This window comes from Sander lucioperca, chromosome 4, assembly GCF_008315115.2.
Source record: "Sander lucioperca isolate FBNREF2018 chromosome 4, SLUC_FBN_1.2, whole genome shotgun sequence".
Lineage (NCBI taxonomy): Eukaryota > Metazoa > Chordata > Actinopteri > Perciformes > Percidae > Sander > Sander lucioperca.
Window position 1 is genome coordinate 34,247,096 of NC_050176.1, and position 17,955 is coordinate 34,265,050.

Here is a 17,955-nt window from a genome sequence, read left to right on the forward strand (position 1 = left end):
TTTTTAATGTATGTGACTCCTCTGAGTAGGACCACAACTATTAATTATATGACATCCGACGATTATTTTTGTGATTAACTGATTCACTTTTTAGTTTCTAAAATGTCAGAAAATACTGAAAAATGCCTCTCATTGCTCATTTTGTCAAATCAACATTCCAAACATCAATACTATTCAATTTACAAAAATGTAACAGAAAGAGATAGAGTTAAATCTTTTTTAAACATTTGAGAATCTGACATAAACCATTACTTTTACCAAAGTGTTGATTAATAACAGTGTGTACATTGTCCATTAGCTGCATCTTCTCCAGAGGTAAAAGATAAAATGTGAATGTCTGCAGCACTGTGTTGTTTATGACATGCTCATGAACAAATGCTTCATGTTTATTGTTGGCATTGTTGAGAAGAATTTACAATGTGCACATCCTTCCATTCTTATCTTGTATCTGCTCCAACAGCCACACAAAGACTCCAGTAAATCCAGACAATTAATGAACTACTTCTGAACAGCACACATCTTGTTTTTTATACCAGCTAACTAAACCAATTAGATTAATCAGTCTGGTCTGTGGTGCGCATGGATGAGGTTGTATTCTAGTGAAAAAACAATCAGTCTTCATCCTCATAAATTCAGAGATATCAAATTTAATGTTTCTTGCAGGGGCCGGATGGATGTTGAGTAAATAAGGTTTTGTGAAGTGAGAGGCTGATGTATGGAGGTGGACGTGAGACCTAACGCTGGCTGCTGCATGTGTCACATTTGATACTGCTATCCAGTAGACACAAGTCAACTGTCTCCCAAATCAACGTCCATCCTATATAGACGAGACAGGTCAATTCTTGACTTGGGTGAATTAGACAACGAGTATGGAGGAGAGATGAACCGAGATAATGTGAAAAATGATTCTGTGGCAGCAAAAGATGGTATTTACCTGTCTAAAATACCCAATGAGGTTAATATAATGCAGAATCACAATGGCGGAAAATCGCAGAACAAATTCATTCAATACGATATGATACAATATACTTTATTGTCCCTTTAGGGAAATTTGTTTTGGACGCCAAGCTGCACACATAAATAAAGCCTTGACAATTATAAACAAAACAATACAGCACCAGTAGCCGTCACAACTAAAAATTGCATTGCACAAATCCTGTGGTAAAAACACATTGCACGTCACATCTATTTCCCTCACCCCCCAGTAAAACATCATGAAAATATTGCACAATCTCTACTGCCTCAAGCAGCATTGTTTAAAAGTTTAACAGAGGTAGGAACAAGAGTTTTTAAAATGATTGAGTTTGCAGTGAGGGACTCACACCCTGATAAAATAATGGTGCATAATGGTGTAATCAAATGATTAAATGCACCTTTTAGATAGCACAAAGACAATAATGAGTGCATGGACGCAAATCTCTCACCTGTCAATCCGTGCCACTTGTTGACGGCAAAGATTCGGTTGGCGGTGACGGTGATGATGGCAGGTGACGTTAGACCTGCCTGGGTGTTGGCCGCTACGTGGGTCACAGGAGAGTTGGATGGGAACTTCAGCACCATGATAACATCCTGCTGCATCTGCTCCGTAAACATCAGCGGGGTCTGCAGGAGAAGATACTGTTCAGGCCCCCAGGACGGACAACGGGACGCAGGGAAGGGAGGGGAAAGAGCCGAGATATGGAGCAACGGACAACGAGCAAAACAGAAAGATGAGAGAAGCAGCCGCAGACGGTGTTAGCGAAGAGGAAAAAACAGAGGGAGAGGGAGGAAAAAGAAGGACAGAGAGAAAGTTAGGGAGCTTGAGCAGGATAGCAGTAAGCAGCAATTAAGTAGTAAGTAGTACAGGTTAGAAAAAGAGTCAGGTAAAAGGCTAGAGATCTCTTTTGAAACAACGATGCGGGAAGAATAGGATGGGAAAGAATCTTAAAGAGCCTTATTAATACTTTTAAACTGATATATTAATAAAATGAAAAGTGTTACAAAAGACAAGTTCTGTTTAAGTCCCCTTTCACTCAATAATGTGTGTTCACTGTGCAGAATAACATTTTCAGCAGTTTCACACTAGAAGCCCGTTTTGATTTTTCAACGAGGGAGGAGTAGATGTCATTTTAAGAATTTAGTATCAGACACAAATTATTATTTTGAACATTTATGTCCAGAGTATTTGTTTGTCTTAAAACATGTCTGGATGGGATCTGTTAGTACAGAGTATGATGTGTGCAGTAAGCACAGTTTGGAACTAAAATGTCAGATAGATACACAGCATGTCAAATATTTTAAATTCCTTGAAATCAATGTAATTCTTCTGAGAAGAACTGCAACTAACCATTATTATCAGTTCATCTCATGATTAATCATTTTTTTTAATTCTATGACATGTGATAAATTGACTGTCTAACCACAAGACATAAAACAGACAAAAGGGAGCAAAATCTTATCAAACTTTTTGATGATTAATTTTCTTCTGTCAACTGACTCATATGAAAATAACTGTTTATAATAATAATATACTGTAGTAATACAGTAGGGGAAACTGACAACATTGCAGTCATAACAAAAAAGTACTTTCATTGACCTATCAGACTTTTTCCTTGGTTAGACAGGAGCTCATACACAGTGTTTGTACTAAGCAGCTCTAACACAGAGCCATTTTCCTCCTTGCGTGTAAAGAAGAGGAACATCAGTGTTAACAACGGGAACAGACCTGAGTAAATCCGGTGTGTCTGACAGCTAACCAGACGCACTGACAGTATCATTACCACCAGCATGGGCAGATGCCGACACTCTGACAACACACTCACATTAGAGAGGATGGAGAGAAAGTAGAGAGCAGGAACATGTAAAAGCAAAGAAAACAGGGCGGTTAGAAGGAATATGGTAGGGTGGGGAGGGTTAGAAATGTGTTTGAATAATGGCGTCTGAATATTATGTTTGAAAACTATATGTGCTGAAGTAAAAATAAAAACATTTCATAGGAATTTGCACATGAGTGCAGCAGATTCAAAGCCCTAGCCTGAGTTTGTGTCTGTGAGTGCATGTATGCGCTGGGTGGTGGTCTACAGCCAGCTGTCAGCGCCACAGGGACACCACACTAATAGGGACTCATGGGGCCTTGGCCCATCACAAGCAGGCACACTGACTGCACTCCTTGGCCCTTAAAAAGCTGCCACTTCACTGCTGCTGTTCATTGATCTTTGCTGCTCTCCTCTGCTTCCAGCTCAGGTAGAAAATCTGGCTCAGACCCAGGTTTCCAGCGCAAAGCTGTGCCTTTCCCCTGCATACCTCTTACTAAACACACATGCACACAAATGCTTGTGATCTTTTCCTTTCACACACACCTCTCTAATGATGAGAGAGGAGATGCTTTCAAACCCAAGACTTTATTTTCCCACAGTTGTAGACAGATAAAGAGAAAGTAGGAGGTAAATGGAGGATGAAGCGAGGGAGTCAAAAATTAAAAAGAAGAGTTATATGAAGCAAAGCAGAGAGCTTACATCAGGGCACACCCGAGGTCAGAGACAGCATTAAACAGGCAGCACAATGGTTGATACTGTAGCTCAGTTGGCTGATGGTTATATGGTAATATTTTTAGACTGAACGACTACAGGTATAGTGGTTTGTGTGGGTTTCTAAGATTATCTGCTTGCATGTACTGTATGCATGTGCATCACTCACCACTTGCATGGCTGAGCTTCGGGGTGGGTGTGGCTCGATGAGCAACTGGCAGGGGGTCTGTCCAAAACTCATGATTTGAGACTCCACAGCCTGAGGGAAAAAAGAAAGAGAGGGTAAGGAATGGCAAAGGAAAAGAAAGGAGAGTGAAAGAAAACAGAAAAAAAGGAGTCAGTCTTGAATTGTTACGCTTCAGAATTTAAAATGCAAATACAAATTGCATAATGTGACAATAATGCCTCGTAAAGAAGTGTAAAAAGACCACGCACATCATATTAGGGATGTGCTATTTGGAAAAATATATCACAGTATTTACAATTTCAAAGTGATAGATATTATGACACAGTAGTATTGTTGTATGTCATTGGCTAATCATGATGTTAAAACACTGTAAATAGACAGAGAAATTAAAGGGATAGATGCCTCGGTAACAGTCATAAAAATCTGGTTGACCATTTTTATGCTATATATTTCATCAACCTCAAAAATGTAAGATTACTGAGTCTCAACAAAAAGAAGACAAAGATGAATGCAAAATGCAGCGTAGGGGAAAAATGCGCGCACACACACGAATGCATGCACGCACGCACACACACACACACACACACACACACACACACACACACAGAATCAGAGTAGGGTCGGGACAGGCAGGCTTGTAGGCGGGCTAGGTGGTGTTAATGAAGAGGTATAGGACCATAAATGTCAGAGCAGACGCCGGCCGAGCAGCCTCTGGACATCATCACGCAGCTCACTGTCAGGCCAACTAGCACAGGATGGAACACACCCACAGCAGAGAATAGATGCACAGGCACCAACGTATCCCAAAATTCTACAATATCACACTATTATCATCTAGATTTGCAACAGACTAATTATTTAATTATCGATTTATCTGTTTCAATTACTTTTTCAATTGCTTTATGTTTGTAAATTGGTGGAAAATCGCATTTTCTCGGACCAAAATGCTTGTTATGTAAGTTTATAATGACATAAATAAAGCTCAGAAAATGAGCTAATTCTCACATTTGAGAAAGTGGAACCAGAAAATGTTTGTGATAAAAAATAAAATAAAAGCATAAAAAATGCACACAAGAACATTGTTTCATGTGCAGGTGCTTGCGAAAAAAATAAATCAATACAAACTAAACAGAATGGGGAAAAAGCCTCTGAAACAAAATACAGAAAACAGAAGTGTCTGTGTGGATTTGTATAACAACATTAATCAGGAAATCTATGATATAGTTTGACTGATGGTTTATAAAAAAAAGGGACAAGCAGAGAGAAAATGGCCAACACAAAATTATGACAGTATGTCAGTATGTTGGTGTGCACTATGACTGGCTGTGTGGGAGTGACAGCTTGTGTGTGTGTGTAGGCTGAGACGTTTGAGCCCGACTTGGCGAGGCCTGTGAGAATGAGCTCATGGTTGAGGCCTGCGTATGTTTTTTCCATGAGAAAAAAGGTTGAGAAGTTAGTCTGCTTATACCCATTGTCTGAAACTAACCAGAGACCAGAGAGAGACGCGGAGAAGGAGTGATCTCAACTGTCTATTACAAGGTTTCATCTGCTTCTTTACTGCTAAGAATCATGCACCAAAGAATAATTCTACATACACACAAACACCAATATTTTACAGTCAATACTCTCATTTTTCTCAACTTCATGTACACTTTTCTTCATCCAGGTAGTTCTACACTTTCTCTCTTTCTCTTTCATTTTGCGCAGAATAACAGTCTCAAATCAAATCATCCTCTGTATGAAATGGCATACATGATAATTATTTAATTATCTATGAGAGGCTAGTTCAAACAGAAAAGGAGGTGTGCATCTCGTGCTCATGCATTCATGTCGATAATGTATGGGTAAAAAAATAAATTAACAAACTGTATTCAATGTCCCTGTTTCACATCGGGGGAGGAGGAGCACTGATTAAGTCCGGTTAGAAACTTTCAGAAGAGATTTTAAAACTGTCTCCTTGTTAGCAGGAGTGTCTGTGGCTCTGTGCACAAGCCAAAACTGCATATAGTCTATGTTGTATGTTGCATGTGTGCAAGCATACTAGTTCTGACAGAGATACTTCCATGATCCAGTATTGTGAGTGTATTAAGACTGGTGTGTTACATAAATTAAAATATTTTGGGCCATTCTGTTCATTGAATGATATCAAAGATCACCTTTGCACAGGACCTCATTACTGATCATGACACCTTTTCCATCTCTTTCAGTTAGTCGGTTAGTGAGAGGACATCAGTGCATCATTCAAGGTCAAAGTGCCTCCCCTCTCCTCTGCCAATAGAGCCGAGCATTTTGCTTAAGCTAATGTGAGGAGGAGACTCCTCAAAGCCACTCAACCTATCTTCATTAAGTTCAGCTCTGACATTTACGATGCTGTGGAACGTTGGAAAGTGGCCGAGTCTAGGTCAGCATGTCCTATCCCTATATGCCAATGCAATGCTCAGGTGATTATATGAGGGGCCATCCACAAGGCCAATCTCTTTTGGGGGCGCTGGCCCGTGTCTGATGAAGGTTTTCTATATTCTATACATTTAAATGGATGCGACGCCCTCGGCTCACATGTCCCAACCTGCCCTTTGATTTACTCAGCCTCTTGACAAGATGGATCTCCATGTAAAACATGCTGTTATGCAAATCGCTCCGACAACACTCACTCTATGAAGAGAATAAAAAGAATAACTACTATGGCCTTGTGTTGTTGACAAGCAGCGTGGCGGAACACTCTGCATCTTTGGTTTTAGATGTTAATTCTCTTAAAAAATGGGAAAAAAATGAAATACAGTGAAGGGTATATTCTCCAAAGAAAATAAACTTGTGACTTTGGCTGAGTGTTAAAGCAGGTTCACTCGCGTGGGTATATTTCCCGTCTTCTGCCGAATTACGCAAACGCTGTACAATTCAGACGGGGCTCTGTGTTTTGTCGCTGGTGTGAGAGGCTGTGGGATTTTCCGTAATCACATGTGAAAGAGGGGAAGCCCTGTACAACGATGAGAAGGCAACACAGGGTGTGTTTTTCTTCATACACTGAGAGACAACACAGATGTGCATGCATGCCATGCACACGGGTGCACACGCATACACATGAATGCATCTGCAGAGACACAGCAGTTCTCTTAGAGAGAAATAGGGTGGATGAGATTTGACTTGCGGCGGAGGCAGGACAGGAAGTAATCATGGTTTCGAAAAACACAGCAGTGGTCTCCACAACATTCCCTAATCTGTGCTGAGATATTTCAAACTCTCCCAGAGTAGAAATCTACACATAAACACGTGTGCATTTATGCTGATGAGCACATATAAATATACAAAGGTATACACATGCCAATCGATGCATGTATACATACACGTCTACGTACAAACATCAAGGTATGGTCTTTACAAACTGTGTGTGTGTGTGTGTGTGTGTGTGTGTGTGTGTGGTTGGGTTGCGGCGGGTGGGAGTAAACGATTGCCAAACAGCGTGGCAGGAATAAAGAACTCCTTGCCCCAATTACTACCTTTTCCGACCCAAACGTACACACACACACACGTCTGTGACCCATCCGCCTGACAATGAACAGCCCCAGGGCCTGTCCTAATGCGGCCTAGCCTGGCCCAGACCACAGCTCAGGCTGAAACAGTTGTCACTCAGTAGTGGCAGACTCTGGGGACATTTTCAGACCCAAAGCCCTCAGTCTTAAAGCTCCTGCAGCCCTCAGCCACCCCCAGCGCCCAGCCATGATGAGGCACAGGCCTGGAACTCTGTTTCCACCTTCTGCACAGACGGGGCATGCTTCCTTCCGTACAAACACAGTTGAAGGAGAGCCTTGGCTTAGCTCACAGGGATAACACTGCTTTGGTTTATTTAACTAATTAAAGCGCTCAGACTGAGGGTGTTTTCGAAAGGTGAAAGCCAGCAGATTGGACTCACAGCATCAGAGGACAAACTGGACAAACTGCTGATTTGTTCATATTTTACACATATGTATGCTGAACTTATTAAATACAGTAAATATAATCTTCAATTCAACTGTGATGTTTGGGACAATTAATGTAAACAAACAACCCCCTATGTTCTCCATAGGGTGTGTTTCTCTTCATACAATGAGAGGCAACACAGATGTGCATGCATGCCATGCACACGGGTGCACATGCATACACATGAATGGATCTGCAGAGACACAGCAGTTCTCTTAGAGAGAAATAGGGTGGATGAGATTTCTGTTGTCTCTCCATAAAAGTTGATGCCTCCACAAAATAAGTTACCAACAGCTTAATTTAAAAGGAAAAAGAAAAATAACATTTTCGCAGCAGATTTCCCATAAAGTCTAACCCAGTGCACACAATATAATCACTTCAAACCCTAATGGGGGCACCACTCTTCCTGGCACTGGTCTAGTGTATTCTTTTTTTTATAGTTATAGTTATTGACAGTGAAATGGTATAGTGGAGTACAATGCCATTATTATCAGAGATGGACAAAACTATAAAGACAAGACCCAAGTCGTAACAAACCTGAATTATCCTTTAAGCAAAGGTCCTTGTTTACTGTGGTCTAAATGGAGATGAGTATATATATCAAGTATATCAAGCGGCCAGGCAGCCTTTTGCCTCCACTGTTCTGCTGCCCTTCATGCTCAGTGACTGCAGCATCATGGACACTAGGGGTAGATCATTGATTTATCACCTCATTCACCCTAATTCCCACCCAGATGTGCTTTGGCCTTTAGCTACACGCACACTAGCATGCTAGCAAGCACGCACACACACACACACACACACACACACATACACACACACACAATCACACACGCAGATTCATTACCAGGGTGCACCCGGCCATTTCCACACCCAGCCCATTACCCATTCTTCTGCTTAACACACACACAACCACATTAGTGGATCACCAGTAGAACACTATTTCTGCCAGGCTGTTCCAGTAACCATGGGAAGGATAAATCCTCACACACGCAGGACGCCATCAGAGGCAGGTGCATGTGATGTGAGTGGTATTAAAATAGCACCTCCTGCTCATGACTGCAGATTTTGGATATGCATGCTTATGAATATATAATATATTTTAGGGCTGTCAAATGATAAAATCTTCTTAATCGCGATTAATCGTTGAATTTCTATAGTTAATCGCGATTAATCGCATGTTTTATCACATGATTAAAATTCTATTATTTTGCATTTCAGAACTTTTTTTAAGTACATATTAACAATGGAAAGCAATTCTTACCAGTGTATCTTGATTGGGAATCAAATGAATGCAAATAAAATGACTTTATGAACTTGATTTTAAGATTTGTATTTGTTTATTATATATTTAATCTAGTCATACATTTGAATCTAGAGTCAATATTAGGGTTGAGTATTGTTTGGTTTGGATACTGGTGCTAAAGCGGTACTGTAAATTACCAGTTTCATTGAACGCACCGTCTGTGTTTTTCCGACAACAGCAGCTGCAGATTGTTACATCCCGGTGTTGAATCCTCTACAGTGAAATACAGACAAACTTTACACCGTTTAGCGTTAGCTGTCAGCATTTTAACTGTGTTTAATCCAGCTACTAGCTAGCGGTAGGCTAACGTTAGCTGCTGTTGAGTATAGTGTTAACTAGCATCACGTGCAGCGATGTTTCTGTTGCCTGTATCGTCTGTTTCAGAGCATCAGAGAGAAGCGCAGGCATATCAGTGGCACCAGAATGAGGCACCGAAATCCGCGTTGCTATTCCTGCAGCAGCAGGATGTGTTACGAGGAAGTACGGCAAAATAGTAGCCTGTTAGGCACGACGCAAAGCCGAGTGAAGTGAAAATAAATTAATAAATGGCGGCATGCGATTAATACAATTAAAAAAAATTAACGCATTATGTTCGGCCCTTAATCGCATCGCGATTAACGCGTTAATGCTGACAGCCCTAATATATTTATATAATATATCTTTATTATACTGTAGTTTATGTGCTGTGTACACCAGTTTACTGTCAATAAATCATTAAAAATGTGTTTCTTGACATTAGTATAACTATTTTAAAACATACTCTATACCAGTGCCAGGAAGAGTGCTGCCCCCCATTAGTGTTTAAAGTGTTTATATTGTGTGCACTGGGTTAGACCTTATGGTTTCACTATTTAAAATGTTTTCAGATCTCAACAATTACTTTGGTAAGTGACCTTTGCTCATAGCCAATTGAAATGATGGCCAAAAACTGGGAAAACAAGAAACAATATATAATAAACTGGAATTATCCTTTAGGAGAAAACCTGTATAAAGCCTCATACTCTTATGAAAATAAAAATAGAATGTGTGCCACTTTTGGCACCACAACTTAAACGTCTAAAAGGCTGATGTGAGCAAGGTCAATTGACCTGCTGCTGGCTAGCTGCCTTTTACAGCAGATTGGTGAAGTTGTCAGACCGGTGTTTGGCTGTGGGCAAGCTAGCTGTGTTTTTCTTTTCAGCACTGCGTTTTGTGGGGTTGCTTTCCGGCAGGCCAGTGTAGCTTGTGTTCGTAGCAGTTCAAAGTAAGGGGAATAATGAATAATAAATGAAAGCCAAGGAGGAGGCTTTAAGGCGTTAAAGTGGAACACTTGGTGGATAGCTTTCAGAGGTATCACACAGGGGGAAAGGCTTTGCTCAGCAATACCTGCCAGTAGATGTTAGCTTAGCTCTCCCCTGCCATTCATCAACCAATTTAACATGGCTAATGGCATCAAAAATATCCCTGAAATACAGATGCACTGAATGGACAGATGCTTTTATAATAAAGTCAGATTAAGCATCCATTTGAGAGGGCTTCTGCTCAAGTGTACTTACTGTAATACGCTGTTTTTTTTCCCTTACTCAGCATGATCTGCCAAGGGACTTAAATCAGCTGTGTAGTACATACAGTTAATGTGTATTAAAATGTGTGTGTGGGCTTATATGCATGTACTGTATTGTGTATCAACCTCACCTCTCTGAGCATGGGGTCATTGATGGAGCTGAGGTTGACTGCACCTTCGTAGGTCAGATAATAGAAAACATTGAGGGCTCTGGTGGCTTCAGGTCCCTGCTGCTTGTAGCCAAAGATCAGATCGATCCACTGGTGGAGCTGGCAGGACACAAACTCGCTCTCCAGAGCCTGTAAATGAAGGAGAGGGCAGAGGATTACGAGTATTGTAAATGTCAACAGATGCAGAAGTTTTACACAACATACTATAACCAAATGCTACGCCCTCAAACATGTTCCTCATCCCATTACTGAACAGCAGTTATCACTAATGCCCCTCAAAGATGAATTCCTCAGAGTAAAGCAGAATATCCTTCTAAGTGTTCCTGTGACAGAATCTGCCAATGATTTCTATAATGAGCAAAAAGCAGAGTGAATCCATATCTGATCATATGGGAACATCAAAACATTAGAGAACTCTTGTAGTTCATTAGGGAGCCATTTCAGCCTCTGTCTTTGTTCTTTTCTCTGCTGGTTGTGGGCGGATAAGAGCACCGTGTTGCTCTTCTACAGACGTCTCTGCATCGCCATAATGCTGAGATGCAAGCCGTTTTCTCTCCTCATTAGCTGGCAAAGGAGGGAAAAAACATTTATGGTTTCCTCATAAAAACAGGCAATTGTGTTAATTTGTGTAAAGCTGTCGCCTCACAAAAGCCCTCTAAACACGACCAAATTAAAATGAGGCAGTCCTTGATTGTCATTGCTGCCTTGTGTCACATTAATTTGTGACAAAACATTAGCCTGTGCTACACTTAAATGGCAATTTATATCATTTAAATTTTTTACTGCAGAGACCAACGCATCCCTCACTTAAATGTGACTTTCTGACAGCTCATTCTGCATCTAATTCTTCCTGACTCTCTTAATTACAACTTTCAATCAGGGAGGAAAGCGCGGGTATAAAGAGGAGACCGTATGCACTTGAAGTATGACAATGTTTTTACTTGAGTACAGACTGAATTTTGTATGTCGTCGCAAATTCCATAATCTGAACTAATGAGAAGCTTAACAATATAAGCATTGTGTGGATGATACAAGAACAAACAATCATAACATTGGTTCCTAGAAGGAAAGAACCTCAGCAGACAAAGATATACAAGGTTTTCAGGTTCAATGTGTGGAAAAATACAAACATACTAACTAGGGCTGAGTATTACACATCAATAAAAAATATGTCTTTAGCCCCATGAGGAAGGAGCATTATTATTATACGCACATCACTATTGGTAAACATTGATTTGTGTCGATAGCTATCCATAGTCTCGATGATAATATAAATATCACATGTAGTGTATGTTGTGGAAAAATAGGATGCATCCTGTATGTGTCTTTGTTTTTAATGTGTTTGTCATGCACTATATATATATATATATATATATATATATATATATATATACATATATATATGATGTATTATTGTTTCTGCACTTTCATATTGATATACTTTTGAATGAGTTTTATTGTACTTCTAGAATTGTTAATTGTTTTGAGATGTGGGCAGGTTGGATGGTTAACCACACCTATAATTATAGAAGCCTCTAAGATCAAACTGGGATGAAAATGTTTGTCCATCCAAATAAATATGTGGTTTAGAGTGGGTGTCCAGGCGTCATTATGTAGCACCGTGTATCAAAAATCATCAAGTTACCGAAGGTACTGAAGGTACCGAAACTGTGGTCAGACTGAAAATGCTGTTTACTTATATTTTCATGGAATAGTTCTTAATATTAATCAGAATTTTGCCAGCATTAGATGTTTGTTTGTGTTCAAACAACATTTAACATTTACAAGAGAGTTTGTAGAAAAAAACATTTCTCTCAAAGTAAGGTATTACAGAAAGTATCGTTTTGGTATCAGTACAGACAGTCGGGTATATTATGGCACTAGTATTGAAAGAATTTCAAGCAACAATTTGCTATTACTGTAACTAGGCAGAATGGTCAACAGCTTCTTTGTCCTCGCTGTAGAACTAATGGTGTATACTGTAAGTTTATGGTTATTACACACATTGGTATTTTGGACAATGCCCCCCTTAGATGTAATCACTGCTCTGAGAGCTGTAGACTAGACAAAATTAGCAGGAGGAGAGAGATCGGTCTATTCTTTTCTGTGTCTTGACAACATTTTCCAATAAGGCCTGATCTATGGGATAATGCTAAAGCAAAACTAAGCAAACATTTACTATTAAGATAAAACAGAACACCCCTAGAGTCTAAGACAGTCTAGACTCCGTGTATATCTGTCCCTTTAGCATCAGCATATTTAGACTGTTAAGTGTGTTTAAAGGTCCTTGTTATTAATGTTACATTATAAGCCAGGGAAAGCCTTTATTCAAACTGCGTGCCCGTGTGTGTGTGTGTGTGTGTGTGTGTGTGTGTGTGTGTGTGTGTGTGTGTGTGTGTGTGTGTGTGTGCGTGCATGCAAGCGAGAGAGAGAGATCAGTTCATTATGCGCTAGGATTGACCTTTGACGGGCCCTGCTCCCCTGTTTCTAAAACTAAAGCTGGGCCTGATGGCCATGTAATGTGTACTGCAATCTACTGTCAATCAGCATGGGGAAACAAAGAGCAGCCATGTTATTGCAGCTCCCTCTCAAGAGGCCCGCCTTTATGGAAATCACTTGCATGTACCATTTGGAGAGGGAGATAGACAAAAGTGAGTGTGAGGAAGAGTGTTTGAGTGCTGTGTTGGCATTGTAAGTGTATAGCTGTGCATTATTGTATTTGTTTGGTCTTTCTGACAAAAGGCTCAGCAGTACTTTGTGACTGAAGTCTAGGTGTAGGAATTTAACCTCAGTGGATTTCAGAGATTCAAAGAATATCTGCCTCCGCCTGTGGGGATACAGCAAACTGCCTTGATCACGGTTCTTCAAAGCTCTTTCAAAAAGTGCACAGTGTTATCTCACCATTCAGACAATAATCAGGTTGGAATGTCAAATAAGAGCTATATTCTGACCCTTTGACTAGACTTGGGATTTCACATTTGCAGCAAAGAATACATATGGTTATATTTCACATTTTTCATATCAACCAACAATTTCTCCTGCAAACTCTGTGCCACAGACCTCCATTTTTCTCCAAAAACAATTAAAAAAACATCAAGGAGGCACACCATTACATTGGGTGACATTTTCCTTCATTACCCTGGACATGGACATTGTAGTTTATTTTGAGCCACCATCCTCACTAGCTTACAAAACACGGCTGAAAGTAATCCCCAACGAATACCTTCTTACTCCTGTTTGAGTACCTCTACAGTGCTCAACTGCTTCAGGAAATGATTACACCTTTTTTCTAAAAATGAAATTATATATTTGTGACCCGTTTTCAAAGCTTTACATCTTCAGAAGGAACAAAATATAGAATATCACCAGCCATATCCTTTATAACCCCACACAATGCCATACTATATTTGCAAATATAGACAATAATAGTATGCAATTTCAATTATACATGAGAGTTGTGATAAAAACCAACAATGACTTTAGATTTTCTACTTGTATCTAGAAGACAGCATGTGAGGAATGTATGCTACTTGATAGACAAGCAGAAAGTCAAATGCAGAAATCAGGCATGTACCGACAACCCATTAACAATGTTCCAGGTGAGCAGGTGTGGAAAAGTCTCCTTCTGTAGAGCCACACTGTGGAAATAGTGTGGCAGAAGGTTGGGGCAGATAGCAGATTCCTGAGGTGGGATCTGGTGCCACTTCGGGAGAACCAGGCAGGATTATTGATGGGCCAATTAGCAGCCAGTGTGTGTGTCATCCCCATCCACGGGGGACTCTCTGATAATTAATGAATAATTTAGCATGCCTTTATGTAAATGCTGATAGGGGGTAGAAGTCACTGGAATCCCACATTTCTATTGTTAAGGATTTGACAAAGTACACCTCTGAAGCATAGGGGGGTCCCCTTTGTTGTGTTCTGTGACTTGTTTCCAATGGCAACAATAATTTGGAATATCCTCCTATGTAAGACAATGTAATCGTTTAACTTAAATCAGTTTTTGCCCTTTAAAAGGACCCAAGTATTCAAGTGGATTTCTCTAATTTCTCTTCTTGAATTGAATGCTTATTTTGCTTGCCTGACAGTTTGCAGGGCTATGATAATTAACATGCCTTTTCTGTGCGTCTCACATTACCTTAATTTTTTTTCTTTCCAAAACATCTGAAGCTGGAGTGTGAATTTAAAGCCAAAAACCCCCCACAAAAACACTCAAAGAAAGACAGTTTGAAAATGTGTCTGTCAATATGTTACTCTTTAGAGCAAGATATACTCTAGACTGAGGACTTAAAGGCATGCAATCCTTATTTGAGACATCAGACCAGAGACACCAAATGATTGCAATTAACCAGCTGGTGGACATTAAACCAGGATTAGGAGTCCTAAGGAGCAAAACAGAGAACGTCTGATCTCGACTCAGTGGCTACTGGCTGGTGAGGCTACACAGCCTCCCCTTGGAATGTTTTTTTCTGCTTGCAAGTGGGTGCAATTTATTTTGATTCCTTTTTCTTTTTTACTTCACTTTGCTCAAAAGTAAAAGTGTCTGTCCATGCTACAGATCCGGGTTTATCAGTGAAGTTCCTGTGCCTTGCTATGGTTTGCGGTTAGCTTTATGGTCTGGATTGAGCTGGATTTCACTTTGGCTTTAACGAGGTGACACTGAATGCTCTCCTCCTTCCCTCATTGGCCCTAAAAAACCCTTTTAAGGACTTATGGAGAGCTGTCTGTAAGGATGTTAAAATGTCACTTAACAAATCAATCCACTCATTTGCATGCCAACGGTGATGCGAGCGTACATGCACGTGCCTGTGCGCGTGTCAACGATGGTGTGGGTGTGTAATCGAATGCACATGTTGTATGCAGAGTGTTGTCAGCAGCAGACTGTTTTCTTTTGTATCGATTACGGATGAATAAAGCAAACACTTGTCAGGTCTGTATATACTAAAACGACTGTTTAAGAACAAGCTGTTCAAAACATCCTGAAAACCACATTCAGTGTGTGACAGTGAAACATCGTGCTTTTTTTCGCATAACAAAAATGCCAAACCACAGAATCGGTTATTAAGTTTTGTTTAGTTGTATTGCATTCTTATTGTGCGTTTTATTAAATCAAATTATTAAATCCCATCAAATCTGTGTGTTTCCAAGTACAACAAACATCATCATCCTTAGCGGAAGACTATGTCTATTCTTCTTACCTTAATACAAGTTTATTATCTCTTATCTCTCTCTCTCTCTTTTCTTCCTCCAAGTTCAACAGCCCCCTTTCAGTTTCCCTTCTACTTATTCTCTCACTCTAAGCGCTACTCCCTTTTTTCTCCCTCCTGCGCTTTCTTCTAGTCATCTGATCCTTTGGATCAACTCCTCTGGAGTTGCCTTGCCCTGAGGTTGACAAGCACTCTGATTAAAGGGCTTATTAGCTCGCTGTAAATGAGAAGCCGATTGTCATTTTGAAGCAGGCAGAGGAAGCCTGTTGCCAGCCAGGGGAGAGGGGGGCCCCCCAACATGGAAGAGGAAAAAGAAAAAAAGGAACGGGTGACGTAAGGAATGAGAGCCTTGGAGCAGCCGCACAGCTAACAAACCATTTCCTTTATTCCCATATTCACACACACACTAGGAGAACCCCAGATGGGTTGTGTGCGGTACTTCAGTTCCCCCCCTCTTTCCTGCTCTACTAATTAGATAGGTCACAACTGTGAGAGTTCTGGCTATGGGTCAACGGAGGCACTCGCTGGCAAGTGGAACCTGAAACTCTAACCCCAACTCTCTCTCCCACTCACTCCTCCCGTCCCTCTTACTTTCCCGCACCCACTTGAAAAGCAAGAATATCATGTTATGGGGTGAAAAGAAGCAGAATGAGCAGTGATTGGGAAAGTATCTCCCCAAAACAAACATGTCATGGTGGATTTGGTCTTAGTCAGACAAATGGTGTAGTGTAGCCTGCGAAAGTGGTCCAATTTACAGCACAGACAATGGAGTAAACAACACTGATTGAGAAGTAAATGGATGAAGCAAATAGTGCTGACTCAAACTCAGGAGGCAGTAATGTTGTGGTCGTCTTCTCTTTTTAGTTTTTAGTTAATGCTTGATCATGACGATATGATGCAGCACAACAAATATTGATCATCTATAAAAGTGGTTACAGGGAGTTTAGAAATGTTGAAATACATTTTGTCTTAAAATATTTTGAAGAAAATATCTCGACTGGCAAGAGTCAAGAGAAAACTATGACGAGAAAACAGCTATTTTACAACTGTTTACAATAATCTCAACAACAGCTAACAAGCACCTCCAGAGAACCTAACCATCTGTCCGCCTCCATACAGAGAGGCTAACAAGCTAGCAAATACATCACCAGTGCCATAAGACACATCCACAATAGGATGAAGTGAGCAAAAGCTAAGTCAACAGTCAGAGCTGATTGACCACAGGGCCACTGAGGAAGGCTGCGGAGCGTGCTGAATGAGGGAATATTTGGATAGCTGTTGAGAGGAGCATTGTTGTCTCAGATGATTATAGAGTCTGCTCGAGGACTAGTCGGTCTCTCCGTCCGTCTGAAGGTGTGGCAGCCTCTCAGCACAGCGTAGAGATGATTAGAATGAATGACTCAAGTGATCAGCTTGGGTGTAGTTACCCTTCAAGGAGAGTTTATTGGGGTGTTGGGTTATGTGGTGTGTGTGTGTGTGTGTGTGTGAAACATAAGGAAATAGGAAGAATGCCTTTCCCTTAAAGCTTTAGTGTGTAACTTTTTGATATTAATGAACGTCTGTTACGTTCAAGCCATTAAATTGCACAGTCACAAAAGGCTTGTATCATGTGGACGTGCCGACAATTTTGTTGTCATTACTTAGAATTCCTCATGGGAGCGGCAGAAACTACACACTATAGCTTTAAAAGGACAACAAGCAAAAACGCCAAATATTTGATGGTTGCAGGTTCTCAAATGTGACAATTTGCTGCTTTTCTTGGTCTTACATTACAGTGAATTAAATATTTTTGCGGAGGTCACCTTGTACTCTTAGATATTATGATGGCCATTTAACACAACAGATTTCATTATTCAAGGGGGGGAACTAACTATTAATTATCATTAATCAATAATGAAAACAATCCTCAGTTGAAATCCTAGTAATATCACAAATTATAGTTTTACATGAATTTAATAACAACTTAACTAAAACTAAGATTAATTTAATTAACAGAATTACAATCTTATTTAATTAATACAAACTTTTGTATCATCATTTATCAAATTTTTTAATTATATTGTGATCATACGATTATATCAT

At 40.2% G+C, this 17,955-nt stretch overlaps 1 protein-coding gene across 8 annotated transcripts in view; it reads right to left on the reverse strand.

Moving 5' to 3' along the window:
- The window catches only part of lrba (LPS responsive beige-like anchor protein), a 201,704-nt gene that overhangs the window by 16,937 nt on the left and 166,812 nt on the right, over window positions 1–17,955 (reverse strand). For 5 of the 8 annotated variants that reach the window (XM_036000091.1, XM_036000093.1, XM_036000094.1 and 2 more), the window contains 3 exons: window positions 10,628–10,795; window positions 3,676–3,765; window positions 1,425–1,617 (listed from right to left, as the gene is read on the reverse strand). In XM_036000091.1, coding sequence (XP_035855984.1) covers window positions 1,425–1,617; window positions 3,676–3,765; window positions 10,628–10,795 — 451 coding nt within the window. The remainder of the gene's footprint in view (window positions 1–1,424; window positions 1,618–3,675; window positions 3,766–10,627; window positions 10,796–17,955) is intronic. The other 3 variants (XM_036000096.1, XM_036000095.1, XM_031276802.2) reach the window with 1 other exon arrangement.